The sequence below is a fragment of the Athene noctua genome, chromosome 16 (genome assembly GCF_965140245.1).
Source record: "Athene noctua chromosome 16, bAthNoc1.hap1.1, whole genome shotgun sequence".
Classification (NCBI taxonomy): domain Eukaryota; kingdom Metazoa; phylum Chordata; class Aves; order Strigiformes; family Strigidae; genus Athene; species Athene noctua.
In genome coordinates, this window is record NC_134052.1 from 8,464,984 (window position 1) to 8,487,906 (window position 22,923).

Here is a 22,923-nt window from a genome sequence, read left to right on the forward strand (position 1 = left end):
CATGCAGAGCGGGGAGCCGCGGCCTCGGGAGCAGCCGGAGCTGCCGGAGCGGCGGGCGGGAGCGGCGCCGGGGGGCCAGGCCGGGCGCGGCGCCCCCACCATGGAGATCGAGAAGGAGTTCCACCGGCTCGACCAGGCCGCCAGCTGGGCCGCCATCTACCAGGTGAGGGGCACGGCTCGGCTCGGCTCTGCCCCGCCAGCCCCGGCGCTGAGCGCTCCTTCCCTCACCCCCTCTCCGCTGCCGCCTGATTCTGCTCCCCCCCGCTCCCAGCCCCGCGGCGTGTGTGCGCCCCAGCTGCCCAGGGCCCTGCGGGGGGAGCGCTGCCCTCCGCCTCCCCTCTCCCGGGGTCGGAGCTTCCCGCTCCGCGCTCCCCTCCCGCAACAAGCTGCGGGCTGCCCGGCCGCTCCGCTCTGCCCGCCTTCTCCTTTCCCCCGGCGCTGGGAGGCAGCGGGAGCACCCCTTCCCTCCGCAGCAAAGCCCCCCTCACCTCCTTCGCCCCTCGGGGGCGGGGAGCGCGGGGCGCCGCTACCCCCCGCAGCGGCACGGCTGTGCCGCGGGGCTCCGGCGGGCCGGGGCCTCCCGCCGCGCTGCCCGGCCCCGCGCCGCTGCCCCGCGCCTGGAAGGAGCTTCCTCTGCCAGCTCCCCCGGGAGCCGACGGGGACCCGAACTCTCAGTGACTGATTAGAACTGGCCCCTTCCTAACCTTCAGGGAGTAAATCTAAGTCTCTTCTTTGTCTTTTGTTTCGTGTTTTTTTTTTTTATTTTCTTACAGAGAAACAGTGATGGGCAGCACTGCATGCACCTAGCTTTTCGGTCACTTTAATATTAGAACCAAGCCTGAAAACAGCTTGTTAGTAACGCTTGTGCAGTTCTCTGGTACTATTTTTTTTTATTTCGTTTACTGCATTTAGATTTCTTGTGACATTTTAAAAAACCTGCGTGGCAAATATGAATGCTTGTAAGAATCTTGGCCGACTGGACCCAGCCTCACACCTACAAGGAACAGAAATTAGGGATTTTCTCTTGAAAAAGTTCTTTGCACACTTATCCAAAATGAAGCTTAAGAGAAGATGAGGTACATGAATGGTTGGGCGGATGTGTTCAGTCAGCTCAGGCAGCGTTACTGTAAAATCCATTTGAATGTTTAAGCAGGTATATTGCATAAACTAATGAGTTCATATTTGCAACAGAGAAGCTGGGCTTTGCTCCCCTTTCACTATGAAACTCTCTGGCAATAGACATTTAAAAGGAGGAGTGGAGGTTTACAAAAGTGAAATAAATAAACTCCGGTTTCAGAATCACAGCAGGCAGGTTTTAAAAGTAGTAGCTTGCAAACATCTCCAGTTGTTTGGTAATTAGAGCATAAGCATGAAATTTGGAGTGTGGTTTTCAGAGGGTCCATTTTTTGTTAGAGTATTTAATTTCCTGCAGAGTTTCAGTGCTTTCTGACTGTATCAGTTGAAAGTCATGTGCGTATATGACGTTATGTTTTTGCTAAACCGTTCTTGACGATTTGGTATGTTGCAGGCTTAGTGCTCAGGAAATGATTTCGAGTAATGTAGCTCTGTGATGGAGGTGGTATATTTCTACTGGTACTATTTAATTACAGAAGTGAAATGTATAAGGAGAATGTATAAGGAGAATGAGGGACTGTGGCATATTTTCAATGGGGGATCAGCATTCAGTGATATTTTTGTCCTACTTTCTTTGAATGATGTGACTCAGTAGCCTGCTCAGACTGGCACAGCACGACATTTGATTGAGGACTAAAATTCAACTCAAAAAAAAAAGCCACCGAAAACATCAAACGCATAAAGTGATTCTTTGATTTGCATCCAACTATTGACAGGCACGAGATGTGAGCTTTTTCTTTTTTTTTTTTCCTTAAGGTTGATTAGTAAGCATGTGCATTTATGTCATGTAACTCAATTTCTCAACTGCATCCTGCTTTTAAATATCAGCTGTTGAAAATGACACATCTGGAAGAACAATGTACTTCACTATAATCTGTGCTTTTGATGTCTGGCCTGTGACATTAACAACGCATTTTTTCTACAAATACCAATCTTTGCCTGAAGACTGGAATAAGTAGAATAATATATGTTATTGGTGCAGAAGAATGTTTTCCTCCAAGTTAATTGTACCTAGTACAATTACTAGGTACAAGTACTAGTCTTCTAGTACCTAGGTGTTATGATTATAACTGCTAAAATTCAAAATTGTCCACAGGTATTCCTGGTGAAACATAATGCAGTTTACTAATGGTCACTTCCTCTTGTTTCTTGGCTAAATCTATTATCTAGAGATACAGAACTGCAGGGCATCTAGGGGAAGAATTATGAATGCTACAGGGAGGTGAAGCTAATCAGAAGGATGGCTACAAGGAGACTTGTCTGGGTGCCACATGACTTCGAAGGGTTAAAATTGTCTGAGTTTCTTTTTTTTTTGGACAAGGGGAAGCTATGTTCAACTATGATAATAGTACAGTTGTGAAAGAATAAAATTTAGTTTTTTTTTTTTTTTTAACTAAGTAATCACAGAATGGGAACAAAGGCACTTCAAAAAGAAGACCTCATGAAGGTGATTTTTTGACTATCATGTCCTGGGCACAGCATGTGTAGTATAACTATTCTCTGCTGCAGCTGGTCAAAACAGGGTGAGCACTTGAAGTTCTCCATCCTTTGTTGGGGTTTTTGTTGGTTTTGGTTTTTTTTAATGCCCATCACTGTCCCTTACTTTCATGAAGATGTACTTGCTACAGGAATGATGAGCCATGAGATCTTGTAAAGGCTGTTCAGAGACCCAATAGATAAAAAGGACTGGTCTGGTTCTGGCTGTTACTTGTATTGTAGAGAAACACACTTAGAAGATGACTAATAAAATGAGACCTGATCTAAGCATAAGAAATGCCCATTCGAATTGAAGTCCTCTGCCATAAAACGCTAAGTTAAAGGGAAATGGACAGCATAAGTGTGAGCTTTGCAATGCAAGAACTGTGGTAAATGTATGCAGCAGAAAACAAACTCTTAAGGGTAAGTGAATGATACGCACCCTGCATAAATATCATTCAAAGTATCAATGGGAATGAAAAGCATTCACTGCGGAGATGTCACAACAAAAAAGCAATAGCCCAAAGCTAAGAAAAGCACAGTTTAGGCTTGCTGTGAGTGCAGGGGAGAAGATGATACAGGTACTTGTCCAGAGTATCAAAGGAACATTGAATGTGCATTTGCTCACAGTGAGTGCAATATCAGATTTTCATAGAAATTTTATATGCTAAAGTCTTTCAGAATTTTGGGAGGTATTTTAGTTTCTGACTTCTTACACATGGTGATAAAATGAGATATCTTAAAAACACAACCCACAAACACAGGTAGAGTTGCTTCTTGTGTTTGTATAAACTAGATATGCTGACTTTAGTATCTTGGCTAATGTTACTAACTTTGATGTGCTTATCAGTTACAGTAAAGATACCTCTGAATTATTTACTGATCTACCATTTGACTAGGGATCCCCTGTGATATGGGTGGAGGCAGAGATGACACTGGTTTTACAGAAACATCTATGGGGACAGCTTATACAGAGTTTTCCATGTGAAGGTAGTCAAATTAAACTGTGTACTCTCTTCTAATTGTTACAGTCAGTAGAATATAAAATAAGAACTGGATAGAGGCTAGATTTTCAAGTATGTTTGGAAGTAAGTATACTGAAAACACAACTCACTACACTGCTGTGTGTGCCCTGGAAAGCTGAAGTGTAGTTACAGTTTGGTTTGAGGCCTGTAAGAGACATGCAACTGTTCTCAGTTTATTAATTTTTGAGGGTATTTTAAACTAACATTAATGTGAATATTACTTTTTTTTTCCCCCAAACCTCTGTAAGCTAAACTAAAATACTACAAATATGAAAGTTATTAAGCTTTACTCAGATTTGGGGAGGAAGGTAGAAAGCTATCGTGGGCATTTTGTGTATCTGTCAAGAGAGAAAAGGCATGGGAAGTTTTTTATGTATTCATTGTCTCTGGAAGAGTATTTCTAGAATATGTAGATTTTAATGTTGAAAGTAAACTGCGAAATGGTTGACCCTGTAGACTTAGAATGGTGTGGTTGTGTTGTGTATTTAAAGTCAATGAACAGGAAGTTCTACTAGTGTTTTCGGTTTATAAACTGCAGTGAGAGTTCAGACGTTGTGCTGCTGCAGTCTGCAAGCATTTGGGTTACTCTTTTGCTCTGGTGCTAAAAAACTTTAAACTTCTTTGCAGCAGATAAATTGTTGCATGAGCATGACTTATGATAAATTCATCTTTGAGCTTTATTCTGCCAGTTCTTGCTACTTGAAAGTGCAGGTCTCTGCATGCATGCGTTGCCACTTCTTAATTCATGCTATGTTGATTCATTCGAGGCTTAGCTTAATTGGCTCTGATTATGGAAAGCTAGTTTAGAACTGATAGTTGCAGGGAGTCTCTTTTTTCCTTCAGTACAGCTAAAGATATTGCATGTTTTCCAGAGCTATATACAGCCACTGAATCTTGATGCAAGTGTGGGAGAGGCTAACAACAGTGAAGTAGCTAAGTCTCTGTGGCTTGCAAAGTCAGTATCCTCTCCATGAAAAACAGAGTTTACAGTTAATTGCAAGTGACAGTATGTTTTGTGCTACTGAGAATGTTTCAGGGTACTCTGCTGCACCAGTTAGTTATACTCAATTTTCCGGATCAAGACTGATCGTGTCTGCTGATGGCAAATGTGAGATTGTGCAAGTCCCATTATATGGAGCTACTAAGCTGCTTAGTTTTGCTTATTTTGCTTGGGTTTCAGAGTTTAAAATTGAAGTACTTGAATCTTCTGTGGTAGTATTGCTATAAGTAGAACACTGAAAAATGGAGCCTGATATGGCTGAGGGGACATCAATTGCTAAATATCTAGAAATCATACAACATGCAGACAGTACTACACCTGCTTCTCAGTGCTTCAGAAGGTTTTTATGGTTTTAGTGTGTTCTTCCACATGTTATTTATTCTCTCTGTCTGCTGTAAGGGTACATATATAGAAGGAAATGGACAGTTAAGGAGAATGCAGTGTTGGCCACATGCCAAATGATGTTAAATTCAAATAGAAATAGCCCTTGTAAGTAGAGAATAAAATGTGTTAGTAGACGACCAAGTATTTTTGAAACTAAAATAACTTTCTAAATATTCTGAGTAGGTTTGAATTAACAGTTCATTTCTACAGTTAACTAAACATTAAAATGAAATCTCTTGTAATACTTGCTTTGCAAATGGGCTTTCTCCAAGGGTTCTCCTTACCTGAGACTTTCTAAGCTGTGATTTACACTGAAATATCACTGCTGCTTTCTTGTAAATGTATGAGTTCTCAGGTTTTAGATCAGTGTCACTAGCATGACATAATAATCTATTTGGATTGTGAATTTAGCCTTATTAAATATCTGAGGATACTAACCGATTTCTTAAAATTCACAATTCATGTATGAATCAAAGTGTACATCTTTTAATTGAAAGAAAATGGAGGAGGAAAGAGAGTTTACAAACAAAAGAAAAAATCTATAAAAAGGGCTAAAAGCTTGAAGTCATGCTATTGCTTGTGCTCCAGTGAATGTGAGAATTGGGTGGGTTGTTTCAGTCACCAGATATGCCACTGAATTTGTTTTCCCATAGTCATATAAACTATTTTTCTCTTTAGTCTCACCATATGCAAAATGAGATTTATATTCAGTAACGTGTTAGAGAGCTTTTTTAAAAAAAAAAGAAAATTACTTTCATGCCTTTTGTAACACAGAAGGAAGGAACCAAATCCAGACATGCAGTATCAATATTCTGTTACTGATAAAATTAAGAAGTTTTCTAGTATGGCTTTAGGTTTTGTGTGCTTGGGGTTTTTTAAGTGCCTGCAAATTAGGTTAGCACTGTGTGACAAGAAGCTCAGCTCCTGTCATGTTTGAGGCAGTTCAGCACCATAGGAGGATTTTCTCCTGTGACCATAGTCCGTCATGTAATTTTGTTCTCTTAAAACAGAGGCCTGTTGTCGAGCAGTGGAAGGAAGTTCTCTCCATAGACTGAAAGTTTTTCAAAATGTGAGTCGAGTAGCAGGTTTATTAACAGTGAATTGATTAAAAACTTGAATAGTGTGCCATAAACCTAACACATTAACAAAACAAACAAAACCATCCCAGTCCCTTAATATTCCTGAGTGCAGGATTTCATATTAAAGTTTACTTAATTCTGCTTATTTCTGGATTTGGAAAAAGAAGAGTATAAACTGAGATACAAGACAAACATTAGGGGATTGCCTAAGGTTTTGCATCATCTTCAGTGCTGATCTGAAGTGCTGTCAGTGTTCAGACATTTTACAGATTTACATAAATTTAAAACTTTGTTATTTTTAAAATATTAGACTAGACTATAACTATTAGACTGGGGCATGTGTATCTGCACCTCTCCAAAAGTGTGTACAGCATCACTGTCAGAGGAAAGCAGCCCTAGTGAACAATGTGTGCATTTTTTTCTAAAAGCAAATTTATGAAAATGTAGAAACTGAGTCTCTGCAGTGTTCATAATTAATAACATGAACTTGATCCGATCTGTAAGCTTTGATGTTTACAGCACTTACCATTGAGAGATTTATTTTTTTTAGTCATTGGTCAACTTGTTTCATGTTGATTTGCACAAGAAACATTTTTTTGTTTATCTTTCTGGTGCCAGTAGACATGCCCTTGCTGGTTTGGCTGGGAGAGGCACTATGATACAGCATCAGAATGCCTTTGTGTGTTCACTTTGTAGATCATGTAGTACAAATGCCAATTCATTTTCTACCCAACCCTGTGAATTTAGATGTGCTTTTTCTCTCACCCACGCAAAACACAGCTAGCATTCAACAGCTTGCCTGTCATATTATACTAAGAAAAAGTGATAAAAGTGATTCTTGGAAATTCATGTGATTCTGCTAATAGTGATAGCTGATCTACTTTCAAGTTGGGTTTGTGCTTTTTACATTTAAGAAAAAAGGTTCGTAGGACAGTAGTAAAAATGTAACATCCTTGTTGGGAAGGAAAATGAGCCAGCACAATATAAAACTTTTGGAAAGGTTTTTAATTAATTTTTTTCTTCTTTCTAATTCTGTAGATTCTGTTTCCATATGTTTTCACCTTGCACAATACTTTATCCTACAATATGGACTGATAAACACATAATTTCCATAAATTACTGGTTTTGCATTCATAAGTAGTGGAGTAACAAGTCGGTAAAGGGCAACTACTTGTGAAAGCAGCATAAATACAGCCAGCTTACTTGAGATATCTGTGTTTTTAACAGTTGCAGCTAGAGTCTCTATATTTTTCAACTCAAAATATTTATCATCGACACTAAGTCAGATGTGATTCCTCCCAAACTGTGTGTGTGCTTTTTTTTTTTTTTTTTCGGGTGGTATTTGTTTTCAACCTATACTGTCTTGCTGTCTCCTACCTGTCCTTGTTGGCATAATAAATTATACTATAAAGCAGATTTTTTTTTTTTTTGTATCGCTGATACTGAACATGTACCTTATTTAGCTGCTGATTTATTAACCACTGGATGAAAAATATTTGGACAGTCCTGTTTCCTAGTTGGGCATATCTTTCACGAAAGAAAGTAGCGATATAAAAAAACCTTTCCACTGAATTCAGCATTAATCTCATACTGGATTTAGTTAAGTAGCATACTGATACATTAGAGGCCTGTTTCCATTGTTGGGGACTGAAGCTTCTATTTTGTATATAGGACATCTTGTTTCCTACTGTGTTAGGATCCAGGCCTTTAAGTAGTTTCATAGTTGTCTCAGCTCTTGGTTGTTTGTGGATGCTTTGGGAACATGTGGTTCAAGGGGTAAAAAGTCACCTTCAGCACTGATCTTGAAGACATCAGTGACGAGGAAAAGTTACTTGTCTCACCAACTGTTAAAGAGATTGTTGAATCAGATTTGAATCGTGTGGTGCAGTCTCTTTCCTGTACTTAGAATAAGGTTAAAACAGTTTCGACACTAGTAAAAATAGGAAATAAAGCAACAACAAAGCAAGTTTTGCATTCTGGCAGTATTGACAGTTATAGAAAAACTGCCATGCTCTTCCAGTGGCAAGTGTGGAACTATGCAGATCTTGCTGCAGGCAGAGAGGAAACTCTCCCCTCTGGGAAGAAAGCTTGCTATACTTTTTGGACTAAAATAGTTGCTTGTTAAAACTGTTACTAAATAGCAGTATTTTGAGTTTAAAGTAGCTGTTCTATTTGTGATCTTTCAGGTGCTTTTTCTTCTATCTCAAGTTCCCAGAATTTTATGCTGCTTCTGTGAAGTGCTTGATTCATCAAGTACTTGATGCTGTGAGCCGTTCTACAAAAGACACTCTGTTTCTCAGATTTTTTTATATTTATTTGGAACAAGAACAAGTAGTCTACACATAAAGAGGAATGTTCTCATAACCTTCTTCCCTTGTGCACATTTGAATGAGAATTGCTTGTTTATATCATTTCTAATCCCAGAGTAACAGGTTACAGTAGCATAAACAGTGTGACCTTATAATGTGATCACAGGAAGTAAAATGTGAAATCTATTTTAAAAATGCATTTTCGACTAAGGAAGAGTATACTTCCTTTTTCTGACAGGAAAAATAACCCATACTAGTTCAGAAGATCTTGATTCCATTATACTGTGTAGGGCCTGTTTTTTCCACTGTTTCTGTACAGTCATTGCAGCTGCTTGAAATAGGAATAAAACTCTGCCATCCTTGTGTAGAATTGTACATCCTTGTTCTGTGTTGTGCAGGCATAAATGGCTAAAGATGGGGGCTACTGGAAAAACAGAACTGTGACAGTTTTTAGTAAGGTTTTAGTAAGAGGAACTTCTTCTGGAGAGGAGAGGATGGGTCATTGGAGCAAGAACTGGAAAAATACTACATAGATTATTAAATAGCCAAAATATATATACACACATTTTAGAAATTTTCTGAATAGTTCCAGAAATGGAAGAAAAATGGGGAGTGTTTTAACCACCAAAAGATGGGGGAGTGGACAGCTATCCAACTCCAGAAAATGTTTTTGTTTATTCCCTTTACAATTTAATTAAATTGGAAAGCAACATTGTCACTTGTATCTTAAACTTGACAACAGAGGATTTTCAAAATTAACTCTCAGTTTGCTACCTAGAAGTGCACAGTGCTTGGCAGTGTCTGTAGGATGACATGGGCAAGAATCTGGTTTCAACTTGTACAGTGTTTTCATTCCCAGTATTGATATCTTCTCAGAATTGGCCTGAAGTGTTTCGTGACCAGAGCAGATCTGCCCTTGTACTGTTTCAAAACTAGTATAGTAAATATGTGAAGGACAACATGTTGTGAACCAACAAACCCACCCTTTTTATCCTTGCATGTTATAACATTAGCTGTGGTTGAATTGGTAGTGTGCTGAAAAATGCAGTATTGAGTTGGGGGTGTCAATTGTTTGATTTGCCAGTGAGCGGTATTACATAGGTGGCTCATTAATAAATTCCCTTTTGATAGCAATTGCTTTTAATTCTTCTATAATAATCACTCTAACTGACACCTATGAACAGACAGCTAAACTGTGAAGGAGCTTGTGGCAGTCTGGCTTTGGTTGGCAGAGGCACGCAGAGGCAAAGCTGGGTGGTGAACACAGGTAGTTTTTGGTGAGTCAAAGGGACCATCTAAGCGGCCTGAGGTTCAAAACCTCGAGGCAGTCAGCTGTCCTCTCTGGACAGGGCTGGTTTTAGGGGGATACCCTCAGGTGCTGGAGCTTGTTCTGTGTCCACCAGACTCGTCTTCTTTTCAGTAGAGGTGAAAGACTGGAACAGGAGGTTGAAAATATGTAAAATCTTTACAGCTGCTAAGTTACTGGATTTATTAGCCAACATGAGAGCATTAGTGAAGAGGTCTAATCTTACAAGTCTTTTTAAAGCTTGTCAAGAAGCAGGCACAGCAGAAAGACTTCATGGATTTCTTGTTTGTAGTTTGTGTAAAGCTTACCATTCAGAAACTCTGTTAGGAGCGAGTCCATTGTGCCAGGCTTTACTGAATTGCTTTATGCAGTCCAGCATACAGACTATTTTTCTGTGACTGATTGACAGCAGGAAATTCCTTATTTGTTGTTGTGTCTGCTAAGTTCTTTACCACACGAAGTGGGGATTTGGGGTAACTGTTAGAGGCTTGTTATCTTTTTAAGAGTAGCTAAATAAGTTAATATTGCTACCTATTTAGGAGCAAGCACTCAAACATTTATTGTTTTCATGTAATGTCTACATCTTTAGGGTTTTCTTGTACTAAAGTCTTTGCTAACAGTGTGTTCCCCATATAGAACTGCCTCTCTATATGCCAAATTCTATTCTGGAATACTTAGAGAAAAATAATCCAATCTTCTAGTAAAAATGCTTTGCCCTCAGCACTGTTAAGAGGAGGCACTTGTGTGTGATTCTAATAGTCAATAGCCTTTATTTGTCGGATCAGTGCTCAGAAGCCTTCAGTCTAACGGTCTTGGGGGCAGGGGAATGGAAAGGGTTGTGATAGGGGTGAAGAGTTATTTAAAGATGTTTGGAAGTTACTGCATTCTATACTTCCCCCCCACCCTGTAGCTCTTCCAGATATGTGCTAAGACTGCAAATGAGGGTTTGAGATAGCCACCAAATTATAAAGCATGTTTAGTCAAGACTGATAACCGGCTCTGGCTGCCAGGAAGTGGAACATGATGAGCAAAGGGTCTAGTGGTGCTGTGGGTGTGGTGCGTGAGGTCCAGCCCTGTGTCTGGGCTCTGAAAGAGGAGAATAGGAAGTGATAGGAGTCGAGCATTTGCAGAGGATGCTGTCAGTATAGAGGCAGAAGTCAAAATGTTTGCTTGTCTTTGCTAAACCAATTGGTGTTCTCAGAGTGAGTTATTTTAAACTAGCATTATTACTAGATGCATGAAGTGGCAAAATTCTTTAGCTCATCTGATCCATGCAACTTACAAATCTCTTTCATTAGCGTGGGGAGGGTTAAATAGTACTTTGAAGGCCTACCTTGTCAAGTTTTGCAGTCTTTTTCATGTACTGGTGTGCAGAGTGCTAATCTATCCTGCATTAAGACGTCTGTGAAAGCTTATCTTGGTTATGTGATGTGCCTGTTTAACACTGACATTTGTTTTTCAAAGCCTCAGTTGCTTTCAGATGGGGAGATGACCTGCACAGCTGGACGTGAAAACTCTCACTGCAGTGACAGTTAAAACAATCTTTAGTAACACAGGATTGGTTCTGTAAGTGTCTTGAAGTATTGGTTTGCAATGTGCAGAAATAATATACAATAATTGTTACCACTTAAGATATGGCTGCTTTTGAGTTGAGGGATGGATTGTATCTTTCCACGGGAAGTTCTCAAGCTCATTGGGCATAGGTAGATTTTCTTACACATTGTCTTTTCTGAAGATGTACTTTTATTCACCTTTGCTATGTGAGAACTAAATGCTAACACACACTGGGAACTGCTTATGATAAGTAAAATGCAATATTGATACCCACTGTGACTAAAGACAATGTTTGTTGTTATTTGTGTGTGAAGGTCAGCTAGTAAAGCAAAGTACTCAGAAACCTGCCCCAGATCTAAGTAACTGACCTTCCCCAAATGTCAGTTCAGTAAATGTACATCACTGCTGTCAGCGTTTAAGGGTTAAGTTTCTCTTCCCCCCAAAAGTATTGATTTTTCTCTGTTTTGTTTTGTTTTTTTTTTTTTTTCTTAGAATGGTTTACTACTCTGGAAGTAGTTGCGTAAACATTCAGCTTTAAGTGCAACTTCTTCTGTTAAACCTTGGTGTAGAACAGAGGTGCCCAACCATTCTGTCCTGGAGCCATGTGAAGGCTGAACAGTCTGTTCTGTCCCCATCATCAGACAACATGCTTGTGCATCTGTCACGTGGCTGTTCAGCCCTTACGTGACCTGACAGTCATATAGTCAGGTAAACAAATGTGTAAGCTTCTGTCTGTGGGGATGGGGGAAATGGCTTCAGTGTTTGACTTAGCCCCAAAACTGTATTTGGTCCATAGACTCTGAGCTGAGGTTTAGAAAGCTGTAAACTTCAATATTAAACTAGTTTAGCTTAGATTGGTTTCTAAACACATATTAGACAGTCATGAGAGAAAACAGGATTATCCTAATTCTGCTTTATCTAACATCTGTTTTCAGCAGTACTGTTTGTTCTCATCAGGTTTTTGTGTGCATTGCAGTAGCTTGGCAACCTGTAGGTTGCACCATTCAGTGAATTCAGTATGCTTTTAATCATCTCTAAAATTTTCCTTTCCAAATTTGAATATTATAAGTACAGTGAAGTGGGCATCTGTGATTATAACAGCAACAGCCATATTAAACAGATCCCAACTGTTCGTGTGAATTTGTAATCCAGTGTGTTTCTTCAGATTTCAGTCCAAAAGTCTTAAGCTACAAGTATCCTTTCTTAAACTAATTTCTGGGGATGGTAGTTAAGCAGTTACAGCTACTTAAAGTTCCCAAATACAGATTTGGGCAGTATGCTGAAAAATATAACTACTAAAAGCATGACTGTTTGCTGGTGTTGTTGTAGGAGCAAAGCTCGAGTTTGGCCATTCTCTGCACGCAGAGGCATGAATGTGGTTTGTGCAATCCTGGTAATTGTACATTCTCTTTACACTTGAATCTCTTTGTGTTAGAAATGGTAAAAAGCTTTTAGTAATAGTGTAATGAGTATGCTTTGGCAGAATGAATCTTTAGTTCCTTTACCTGCGTTCTTACTAGTGGTCAAGAGGGCAAAGCATTCTTACACCATAGAATTTGCTGGGATTTTGTATTATACCCTAATTTGTAGCGAAGAAACAGAATGCAGGAGGGAAACTAACATTATGAAGCAAGTACCTGTTGTAACTTTTGGTTCATCATTCTAAATGAACAGGGTTTCTTGGTGGAAATAAATCTAGTAATCACCCTCACATTTTTAACTTAAAAATTGCATCTCAAGAAAGCTGGTAAAGCAACATGTGGTACAAACATCTTTAAGGAAACGAAGTTTACCACTAAATAAGATGTAGATACCTTTTTTCTTTTTTTCTTTTTTTTTTTAAATAGGTAACGCAGAGTTCACAACTTCCTATTTAACAATTCCTGCCACTTCCTTTCTTGTGTGTTTTAGTACTTCCTCTACATACGAACTCATAACTTGGAGAATTTTGATGGAATTGGTAGAAAGTTGGAAATATGGCTGTTGCCCATCCCATAGTATTCTAAAAACAAAAGTAATACTGACATGGTCTGACTATGTGCCACATTGTAGACATGATGTGACTTTATTCCCTTCACATTTGCAAATATATTGGAATATATTTAGTTTTTAGATTACTGGAGTACCCAATGTGAATGAAATTTATGCAGAGTGACACCCCTTAGCTGTGAGAGGAAAAAAACATTTAAATGACTGCAGTTGCTAGTGTTTCAAAGTAATGGACAGAGTCTACTTGCATTAGAACTGAGTCCTTTCTTTTTCATATTAAACATTTACTGGTATTACTTTGCTTGTTCTTTTAAAGGTTTATCACAGATTTTTATGTTGTGGTAGTTTTTCATAGCTGACTCTGAAAAAAGTAGATTTTAAAATATGCTTTCACCACTTGAAATATATTTCAATAAATTATTCTTTTACCTGTTCTGTTTATAAAAATACTAATAAAATAACTTACATATTTAAACCGAAAATGTGATGTCTTAAATATGACTTATTTGTGAATGCCAATTTTAACTGCACTGTGATAAGGCATGTTGCTTCTCCTCCTCTTTCATTCTTCATCACTGATATACTTGTTTATGCAGAGTAAGAATCTGGTACATGTAGATCCACCCATGTTTTAATTTTAAAATCTGACTGTTAGTTTATATTCAAGCATGTTCCACATTGGCTTGCCACAACTTCTGCCATGTAAATCCAATGATCTTTTGGCTGTTGGTGGGACAGTCAGCATTTTGAAAGTCTCACCTGTGCAATGTTATGTATCCAAGAAGATTAAGTAGCAGAAACTTGGGCTGTGTTGCCAAGATACAGTATTAAATGTACAGTTTGGCTTAAAAAAAAAAAAAAAAAAAAAAAAAGACTTTGCTTTCTAATGCATTTCTTCCATCATCTAAACAAAAATGTCTCTGAAATAGCAACCTCCAGGTCACTATTTCTAAAACACAGAGGACTCGCAAAAAACCTTCATGGCAGTTTGGTGTGTTGTGTTTGAGAAGTGTGTTCAAGTCTATCTGTTTCATGCTTTTGCTGCTGGATAGATACAGGAGCTCTGTGAACACTTTTGTGAATTGATTACTGAAACTAGAGTTCAGAGCTCTTTAAACAAGGAGTACATGTTCATAAGCAAGCAGCTATGAACTGGACCTTTTCTTTTCCTTTCAAGACAGGCTCTTCTGAATGCTCCAGATAGAGAGGAGATTGCCTTTACCTTATCAAATAAGAATATATGCCTTTATAAATGAAACATTACAGAAAAAATAGTGGTAAGTCTCTAAAGTCTGAATAAATTTGTTGCTGTTGCATTTGATATGGTAACAGTATTGTGCTGTGAAGGCTGATTTAGTAGATTTCTGAGAGGGAAATAACCTTTGGAACTCTTATAATATGCAAACTAATTAGAGGGTACAGTGAACACAGCTGTTTCTGCCAAGCTGACTAAGCTAGGAATTCAAATTACTATTTTTAGCCAGTTTATAATGTCTCCAGTTCTCAATGGAACCCATGTTATTACTTTAAAAAATTATATTATTAATGTGTGTTTATCACACTGACAAACTAGGTACAATAAACAATTTTAGTGCAACTGGTACATTACTTTTAAAATTGAACAAATTGTGAATATACAGACACAACAAAACACCTCAGTTGTCTTTTTGGGCTGTGTTATGCTAAAATCATGTCTGTGACTTGTATGAATTCAAACTAAAAGCATTCTCAGAGGAAGAGACATGAGCCCTGGAATGAAGTAACTGTTTTCTGTAAGCTGTTTACATATAGTCTGTCTAGCGTACATATTCCCCATTTTCTTGCCCTCCAAGAAAGTTGTCTTTCTCCATTATACAAGAATTTCTTGCATGCTGCTGTTTGCATTCAAAATGTTTTTCTGTTGATCCTTGATGTATGTTCATTGTACAGGTCCTGTAAAAATTACCATAAAATCTATTCTGAAATCTAAAAATCATTGCAGTGAACTGTACTTCTGTAGACTATGAAATAACTGCACTAATAAAAATTTGGAAAACAATGCTGGTGGAGCTTACTTCCTCTAAAGTGTGTACAGTTCTATGAGATACTGTCAAGATTAACTTCAAAATTATCTTCTGATCTAGTTTATTTTTTCTGGTAAGCTTTATTTGGTGCTTTCTGCAAAGATAACTGGATGAGCAGAAGCATTCCTCAAAATCTGTGTACGGAATAGACATACTTCATGCATAAATTTTCTTGTTTAAAAAAAAAAAAAATCAGTCTAATTTTAACATAACATATGGCAAGCTGGTGCCTAAAACTGCTTTAGCTGACTGCTTTCTAAAGGCATACATAACTAGTTTAACTTCAGATAAGAATTAAGTCTTAGAAAAACTATTTTAATTCCCGTTTGCTTCTGTTAACACCAGTAGCTTGTTTACTCTGTCCTCTGAATTACAGTAGATAAGATCTGAGTTTAGTTTTAGTCAGTGTTGGGTGTAGAAAATGATGCTTGCAAGTTAATCCTGTTTTCATAAAACCCTGTTTTCACTTCTGTTTTTCATGATGGTAAGAGACTTTCAGACCAACTCAAATCGAGAAAATAAAAACTAGGCAAACTCCAGAAGTTCTGATTCCTAAGTAATAATCCTTTTGTTTCTGGTTTTGTGTCACCATGGAAAATAGGACACTGACAATTAATCTAGAAGTGCTTTTATATTTAGAAAGACTTTCCCAGCAAAAACGTAAAGGAAATGCATGATTTCCAGGCCTGGGTCCCATGGCTCTGAATGATGTCCGCTTCCAATGACAATTCTTTTTTCTATAGTGCTAATGATGGGGTAAGGGAGCTAATCTAAAACTTTCTTCCCTTGCCTCTAGGGACCAGGGAAGACAAAAGCATTCCTACAAGAGTCTAAAAAAATTGCCCAGAGAAATAGCCTCCCTTCTGAAAGGAGAAATATATAGTTGTTCCAACACAGCTGTCAACCCGAGAGCATTACAGCGAAGTGATTGGATTCCTAAAATGGTAGTGAGAAACATTGACTCCTAAGTTAGAAACCTAATGAGTTTGGGCATTGCGGATGAAAACTAATCTGCTTGGAGAAAACATGTAGCATCCTTAATAGCAACCAAGAGGTGTCTTCTGGCTGTCTTCAATGGTTGACTTCCGTAATTGGTGCATTTGCACTACAACTGAATATTCTGAAGAGATAGGGTAGATGAAAATCACTAGTCTAGCATAAAGGCCTCTTTCTCATTGAAACCCTTTAATGTTTAGCAGTCCAAGTTGACATAAATGTTTATTTTGGAATGTAATGCCAGCAATGACAACAAACTTGACATGAGGGCATCCAAAGGACAATAGCAGTGATGTGAAAAAATGTATGATATTTTCCTTTGTAAGTCCTGGAAGGATATTTTTGTAGCTTTGTATCTCTAATGAACTTGCAAAGGATTATGTGTGTGCATATTCTTACATACAGCCTATCTTTTCCCTTTGCATGCAAATTCTAATGTTAACAGCATAACAAAAATGAATTGATGATAAATCTCAGTGTGTACGAAGTCTCCTACTTTCCTTATTATTTATTGTGTTGTAAGGTGCCAAATCAAGTGGTTGAATTTGTAAAGAGCTTGATAAGTAAACATGAGAAGAACTCTGGAGCCCTTTCAAAACTCAGATTTTCTGTTTTCAGGCACATCTAGTGCTGTCTTCTCTGAGATTGGTGAATTTTCAACTTTTGATCAAATTGTCTTTGTGTAGCCACCTCTCATTCTTTAATACTCATTTTGAGCACCCACCCAAACTTCTGTGGTCATCTTATTTCCTGTTTTAAAGTAGTGTTTGTAAACTGTCAGTGGTCTTTGTTACTAGTAACTGGGTGACCACCACTAGAATGTAGATATGGCACCATTCAAGAGAGAGATGTATGGTTCATTGTCCATTTGCAACAGAAAGTGGTGCTGCAGAACAAGCCAAATCCAGGGTTAAAAATCCTTGTGATCTTATTCAAGGAATCAGATGCCTTCCAGGGAATTGTCCTTGTGCTACATGTATGGCTGTAAAATCAAACACTCTGGGGAAAAAAAACCAAACAACTGCTAGAGACTGTTTAAGAAAACAACTTTTCTTTCTCTGACTTGTTAGGATTCCATTGAGGATTAGAACTATAAAATACCCCAAAACTTGGCAAGTAATTTTTTATTTATCTTTACTAGATAGGCAAAATGATGGATTTAGGAGAGACGATGACTTTGTAGTAGATGGCAATTTTACCCACATCACAAGTGTTGCTAGGGTCTTGTGTGCTGTGTAGATCCTTTACCTGTCCCTTAGGGCCACTTCATGGTCTTACTCCTAACTAAAATCCCTGGTGCTTCATGGATGCTACCTAATTAGTTTCAATTAGGGAGAAAATGGGAAGTTAATTAGTTGGTGAGGTTGTGTTCCCAGCTTATTTGTGGTTGGTGTTTTGGGACTGCTGTATAAACACCTTGTTGTTTTCCCTAAGATCCTTTTCCAGGACAGGCCTCTGGTTTAGTACTGGGCTCATAGTCTGTGCTGTCAATTCTGCACTCTGGCTTCATGGCAAAATTGTCTTTCCCTGGAGGACATGATACATGTCTCATACCAGTTAGAATGTCTGGGGAATCACCCAGTGTTTGGAAGCTCTGATTTGTGTTATGCTTTTGTGGATAATTTCATAAACACATCAGGAAAATGACTGTGAGCTTCTTGTATGAGCTGTGTTGTGGAAACACACTGTGTGCCTGAACTGTATCTTTTAAAGTTGGAGCAGTGGCTTACTGAAATACTGCTCTAATGCTGACTTTGTTTTTCTTTGGTGATTTCTAGTTGTGGTGTATGCTAGACAATTAGATCTCTATCTTACATATGATATCTTTATTTGAAAATAACCTTGACAAAATTAAGATCACTTGGGAATTGTAGCCTCCCCTTTTCTCTTGGACAGTTCTGTTATTTTAAAAAGTTCTGCTTGTTACTGATAAGCATATATCACTGCAGATAGGGAATACTGGACTTGACTAGTCTTCTGTTAATGTGACCAATATTTTTAAGATACTAGTTAGTAATCTAGATGTGTTTTAACTCATGTCATCTACAAAATAATTAAAAATTATGCAGTGGTAGTTCTGCAATGGTATATGTTTAAACTGATAAGATATGCACAAATGTTGACATTTTTTTTAAAAAAAATCTAACATTTGTAATCTTATTTTGTTTCTTTAAATGTCCTGAGCAAAATGACTGTGGTGTTTGTCTATTAAGCAGCTAAAGTGCTGTGCTGTTTGTTTGGCTTTTAGTCAACATACTTTCCAGGAAAAGGTGAAAGGACACAAATACCACAGACAAGTTTCGTTTGTAGCTCAGTGAATGTGAAGTATATGTTTTAATCTAAAATGAGGTCTCTTTTTAAAAAAACTTAATCAAGCCTTAGTAGAAAGACTCAAACTTCAGCTCCTCAAATATGTAGGACTGCTTGTTTTCAGACTTGGAAAGTGTGATATTACTCATCAAAACCACAGAGCTTGTTCTGTGTTTGAATGCTCTGGGTCCTTTGGTAATTGTAGTAATTCTGGTACAGTGCATTAGATGAGCATGATAATAGTCTCCCCAACTGATTCAGAGTGTCTTAAACAGTGACAGTAGATCCAATACTAAACAACTGCCTGGAGTCTCCCTTTAGGCAGATTATGTTGTCCTTCTATATTGGTACAATACCTAGTACCTTAGGAGCCTCTCAAATTCCTTGTTAATAGTAGTAATAAAAATGACAGATATTCTGAAATTTTACCTTCTTTTTAGTGGGCAGCATGCCCATGGGGTTAAAAATGGGAGATAAGGAAAAATAATCATTAAAGATCTCTTCAGCCTTTAATTGATAAGACTTTGAATCTGTTGCCTGACGAGGGCATTCAGGTGGTGGTGGTGATGGTGATGGAAGTGGGTCTGATTGCAGGATGTCAGTTAGACCCAAAATATTTCATTGGTGTCATTCAGGTGCCAGGCCAAGTTTAAATTCTGAAACAATCCTTCAGTTAAAGGACCTCTTGTGTATCTTTTTCTTCTCTTTTAAAACATGTAAGTCTTAAATACATGAGAAGAAGCTAGCAACTGTACTTTTATTAGTAAAGACATGATTTAAAAACACTCAGCCCCAGCAAATGAGCCTACAGCCCATAAACCCACAGGCGACTTTCTGTTGTATTTATTAAAGTCAGAGTGGACACCTGGAGGAGGGGGGAAAAGACAACTTCAGACAAGATCTGATAATGATTTTAATTGCCTACTGCTGTTGTCATACAGCTGGCAGGAATTAGGAGTATAATTATTAGCAAGTTTTTGTCTCTGCAAATGCTCTGATGCCCTGTACAGATCAAATTCACTTGCCTTCTGTGTGAAGGGAGAGAATGGTAAGTTATGAAATGGAACTGTGCCTGTGTTCGTTTACAGGAACATTCTTCTGCTTCAGGATTTTAAATGTGCTTGTTTCAGTGTACTGAAATCAATTTACAGGAAGCCGGGCTCGACTGATTCACTTTCTGCATATTGATTTCTGCCCAAAGTGAAACTTCTGATATTAACAACGCATAAGTGATTTTTTTTTTTTTAAGACATCTCTTGAAATGACTGAAAATAATAAACACTTTTTTCATGAAGGTTGTGGTCTTGTAAAGGTGAGATTTAAATCTGAATAAGAATGGTCTGGGTAATTCCTGTAATACTGATGAAGTTTACAGCTGGTTAGTGCTTGTATAGAATAAGAATTCTCACTGTTTTCCTGCCTTTATTTCAGTACCTTTTCTTGATCTTCTGAACATAAATTAGCTACTGCCTGGTAAAATAACCTGTTCTCAGGGCTCCAAAACGAGGCTATCCATAGGTCAATCATGACAGATAAAGAACCACCGCCTAATGATAGGTCCTGAAACAGAGTGAAAGACATAAAGGATGATACTTTAGTTTATTCCCTCTTTGATTCTCTGTTAAGATTTAAGGTTGAACAAGACTTTTCCTTTTTTTTCTTGTCACTGCTCCTTTTGGGTTTTATGGAAAATCCCATTTTGAGATTATTTTTAAAAATAAATAATCATGGATTGATGATGATTTTGTAGGTACTTGTAGTTGCCCTGTCATCTTAAAAACTTAAGCAGAAGTAGGTTTATCCTTTTCATGTGCAGAGTACGCATGCGCTCTATAAGGATTTTCATCTAGATTTCATTCTATTGATTGTAACTGAAGATTAAATGGGTTTTCATAGCTTGATCAAATGCCTATTACATAAAAAATACTTTATCCTTCTGCCAAAGGGTTTTTGGATAAAACTGTTACAGATTAAACAATGTCAACATGGCATTCCCTTCTACTATCTTTTAGTAAATAGGAGTCTGGTTACTGAGAGATATAGTGTCAATTCGTTGTTGTTAGACAGTATTAGGAAGTTTTTTATCTCAGTTTCACTGTGTATTTTTACAAAAGAAATTATTTCTATAAGCCAGATATTAATTTTTTTTTAAAGCTGGAAATTCATACCAATGCCAGCTGTTACTAGTGTATTAACTGTGCAAACCAGGCTAATTAGCTTTATTCTGAAGTCTTCTGCCCTTACTCTAGCACAATCCTTGAAACTATTTAAACAAAAGATGATCTCAAACCTTTTAGAAAGACTGGATTTTATTTTTTTTTCTGTGCAGAACACTGAACTTACAAATCAGTCAGGCTTTCTGGATTTATACATAGAATTTCTAGCACTGAACATCAAGTGTTAATACAGCAATGTTCAACTTGGTATATTAACCTCAGCTGCTTTCTGAGGCCCATGTTTTTAAATGTGAGGCCATGAATTTAAAGGCCGTGAATTTAAATACTTGAAAGTCTAGAAAGTGTTTGGAAAAGTTTGCGTGATTTTGAGGCAGTTGGGGAATATCTGTCTGCTTGATGATTTAAAACACAAACAAACAAAAAACCCCCAAACCAGACCTAACTTATTAAAAAAGCAGTAAAACTTTAAAGTATTGGTGACTAATGGCCATGAAAGTGAACAGTATACCTACACAAATGATGACACAGTGAGCATGGAGTGATGTTGATGCAGATAGCTTGAAACTCACTGTGTTACGTTGTAAACCTTGCTGAAAAAGGGACACTCAAAAGCAAGTCTTATGTTTTATTATTTATTTTTAATCAGATAAATTCATTTATTTTAAGATTAAGTGCCAATAATGGATTACATAGGAATGTGGAGCAGTAGTACAGTCTTGCTTTCTTAACATTAACTGAGGTAATTAGCGCTGTATGTAGTATCTCTGAAAGACAGTGGAGGATTCTGAGTGAGCATAAATAAAAAACCATTCCATGATTCCTGTTTCATGAAGTCAGAGATCCCCTTGGGAAGTTGTAAACTATCTGCAGTGGTTCCAAGGGCAGCTCTTGTCCTTTTGTTTCCAATTTGCAGCTTGTCTAAATTCTAGAAAATATCTTGGTGATGCAGCATAGTGGTTTGGTTTTGCTGGGAAAAGGTGTGAAAAGAAGCTTTTCTCATCCTTCCCTGACCTTCTAATACTTAACAGTTTTTATGTCCTTTTTTCCTCCCCTCCCTGAAGCCTACAAAGTCTTTACCTGGCTGGGTTGGGATTTTTTTGTGTGGTGGAAGCACTGTAAAAGCTATAATGCTCTTAGGTGGTTTGTGATCTGTCAATGAAAACATTAGGTAACTAGGAAAGGAGGGCTCTATTTATACCTACAATTGTCAGTTTATGAAGCCTAGAATACCCTACAGGCCAGGAATTACACATTTTTAAACTCATACAAAACTCATACTGCAAACTATATTAAAGTCTGGATTTGCTACACAGACTAAATTCCTTCAGAAGTTATGTGGATATCCAGGCTGTCAGATGCACTGGTCTGTTTGAGATGAGGTTAAACCAAAACTCTCTGTCTGGAGACCCCTAATGTTTGGGCAAGTCAGGATCCAGATCTCATCTCTGTGATTATTTTTCTTACAGGAGAAGAGTAACTGAGTTAGAACCTCTTGACACTTTAATGAGACTGTGGTTTATTTCCTGGCACTGACTTTGTTTGATGACACAGATAGCAAAGCTTTTCTTTTGCACAACAGCTGTCAAGAAAAAGCCATTTCATCTTCTCAAAAGTGTCTAAGATGCACTTCTGGAGCAGATTGAATATCTGTGAGGAAAACTAGAGATGGACACGAAGAAGAAGGGAAATTGTTGTTTTCTTATACTGACCCTCCATTCAGTTGTTTCCTGTTTTGGCAGTGAGTACATGGCTACAGCAGAAGTAGAGTGTTCCTGCCAGCTACTCTGAACTTCTTCTGTTATGGGTCACAGATTTCAAGGACAAACTGTATTTTGAACTTGCTGAAATTTGAGAAGTCTCATGTAATTCTTTAACCTAACATTAGTGTAGATCTTTGATTGCCCTGGCTTTGTTGCAACCCTCAAAAAAATTAGAATTGAAAAATCAGGTTTTACTCATAGCAGGTAATGACGTCAAAGCAATACAAGAATCTGAACAGCTGAGTTCTGCAGAATTGCAAAGATGTATTCTACAGCAATGTCTTTTGACAACATGCAAAATAAATATATTGTTAGAATTTGGAAATGACACAAGTTTATGGCTTTCTTCCTTCTGGAAGTA

General features: G+C 37.9%; 1 protein-coding gene across 2 annotated transcripts in view; it reads left to right on the plus strand.

The window, feature by feature from the left end:
- PTPN1 (protein tyrosine phosphatase non-receptor type 1) overlaps positions 1 to 22,923 on the plus strand; it is a 45,284-nt gene continuing 22,361 nt past the window's right edge. For both annotated transcript variants that reach the window (XM_074920255.1, XM_074920256.1), the window contains exon 1: positions 1 to 163. In XM_074920255.1, the coding sequence (XP_074776356.1) occupies positions 2 to 163 (162 nt within the window). In that variant the 5' untranslated portion in view covers position 1. The remainder of the gene's footprint in view (positions 164 to 22,923) is intronic.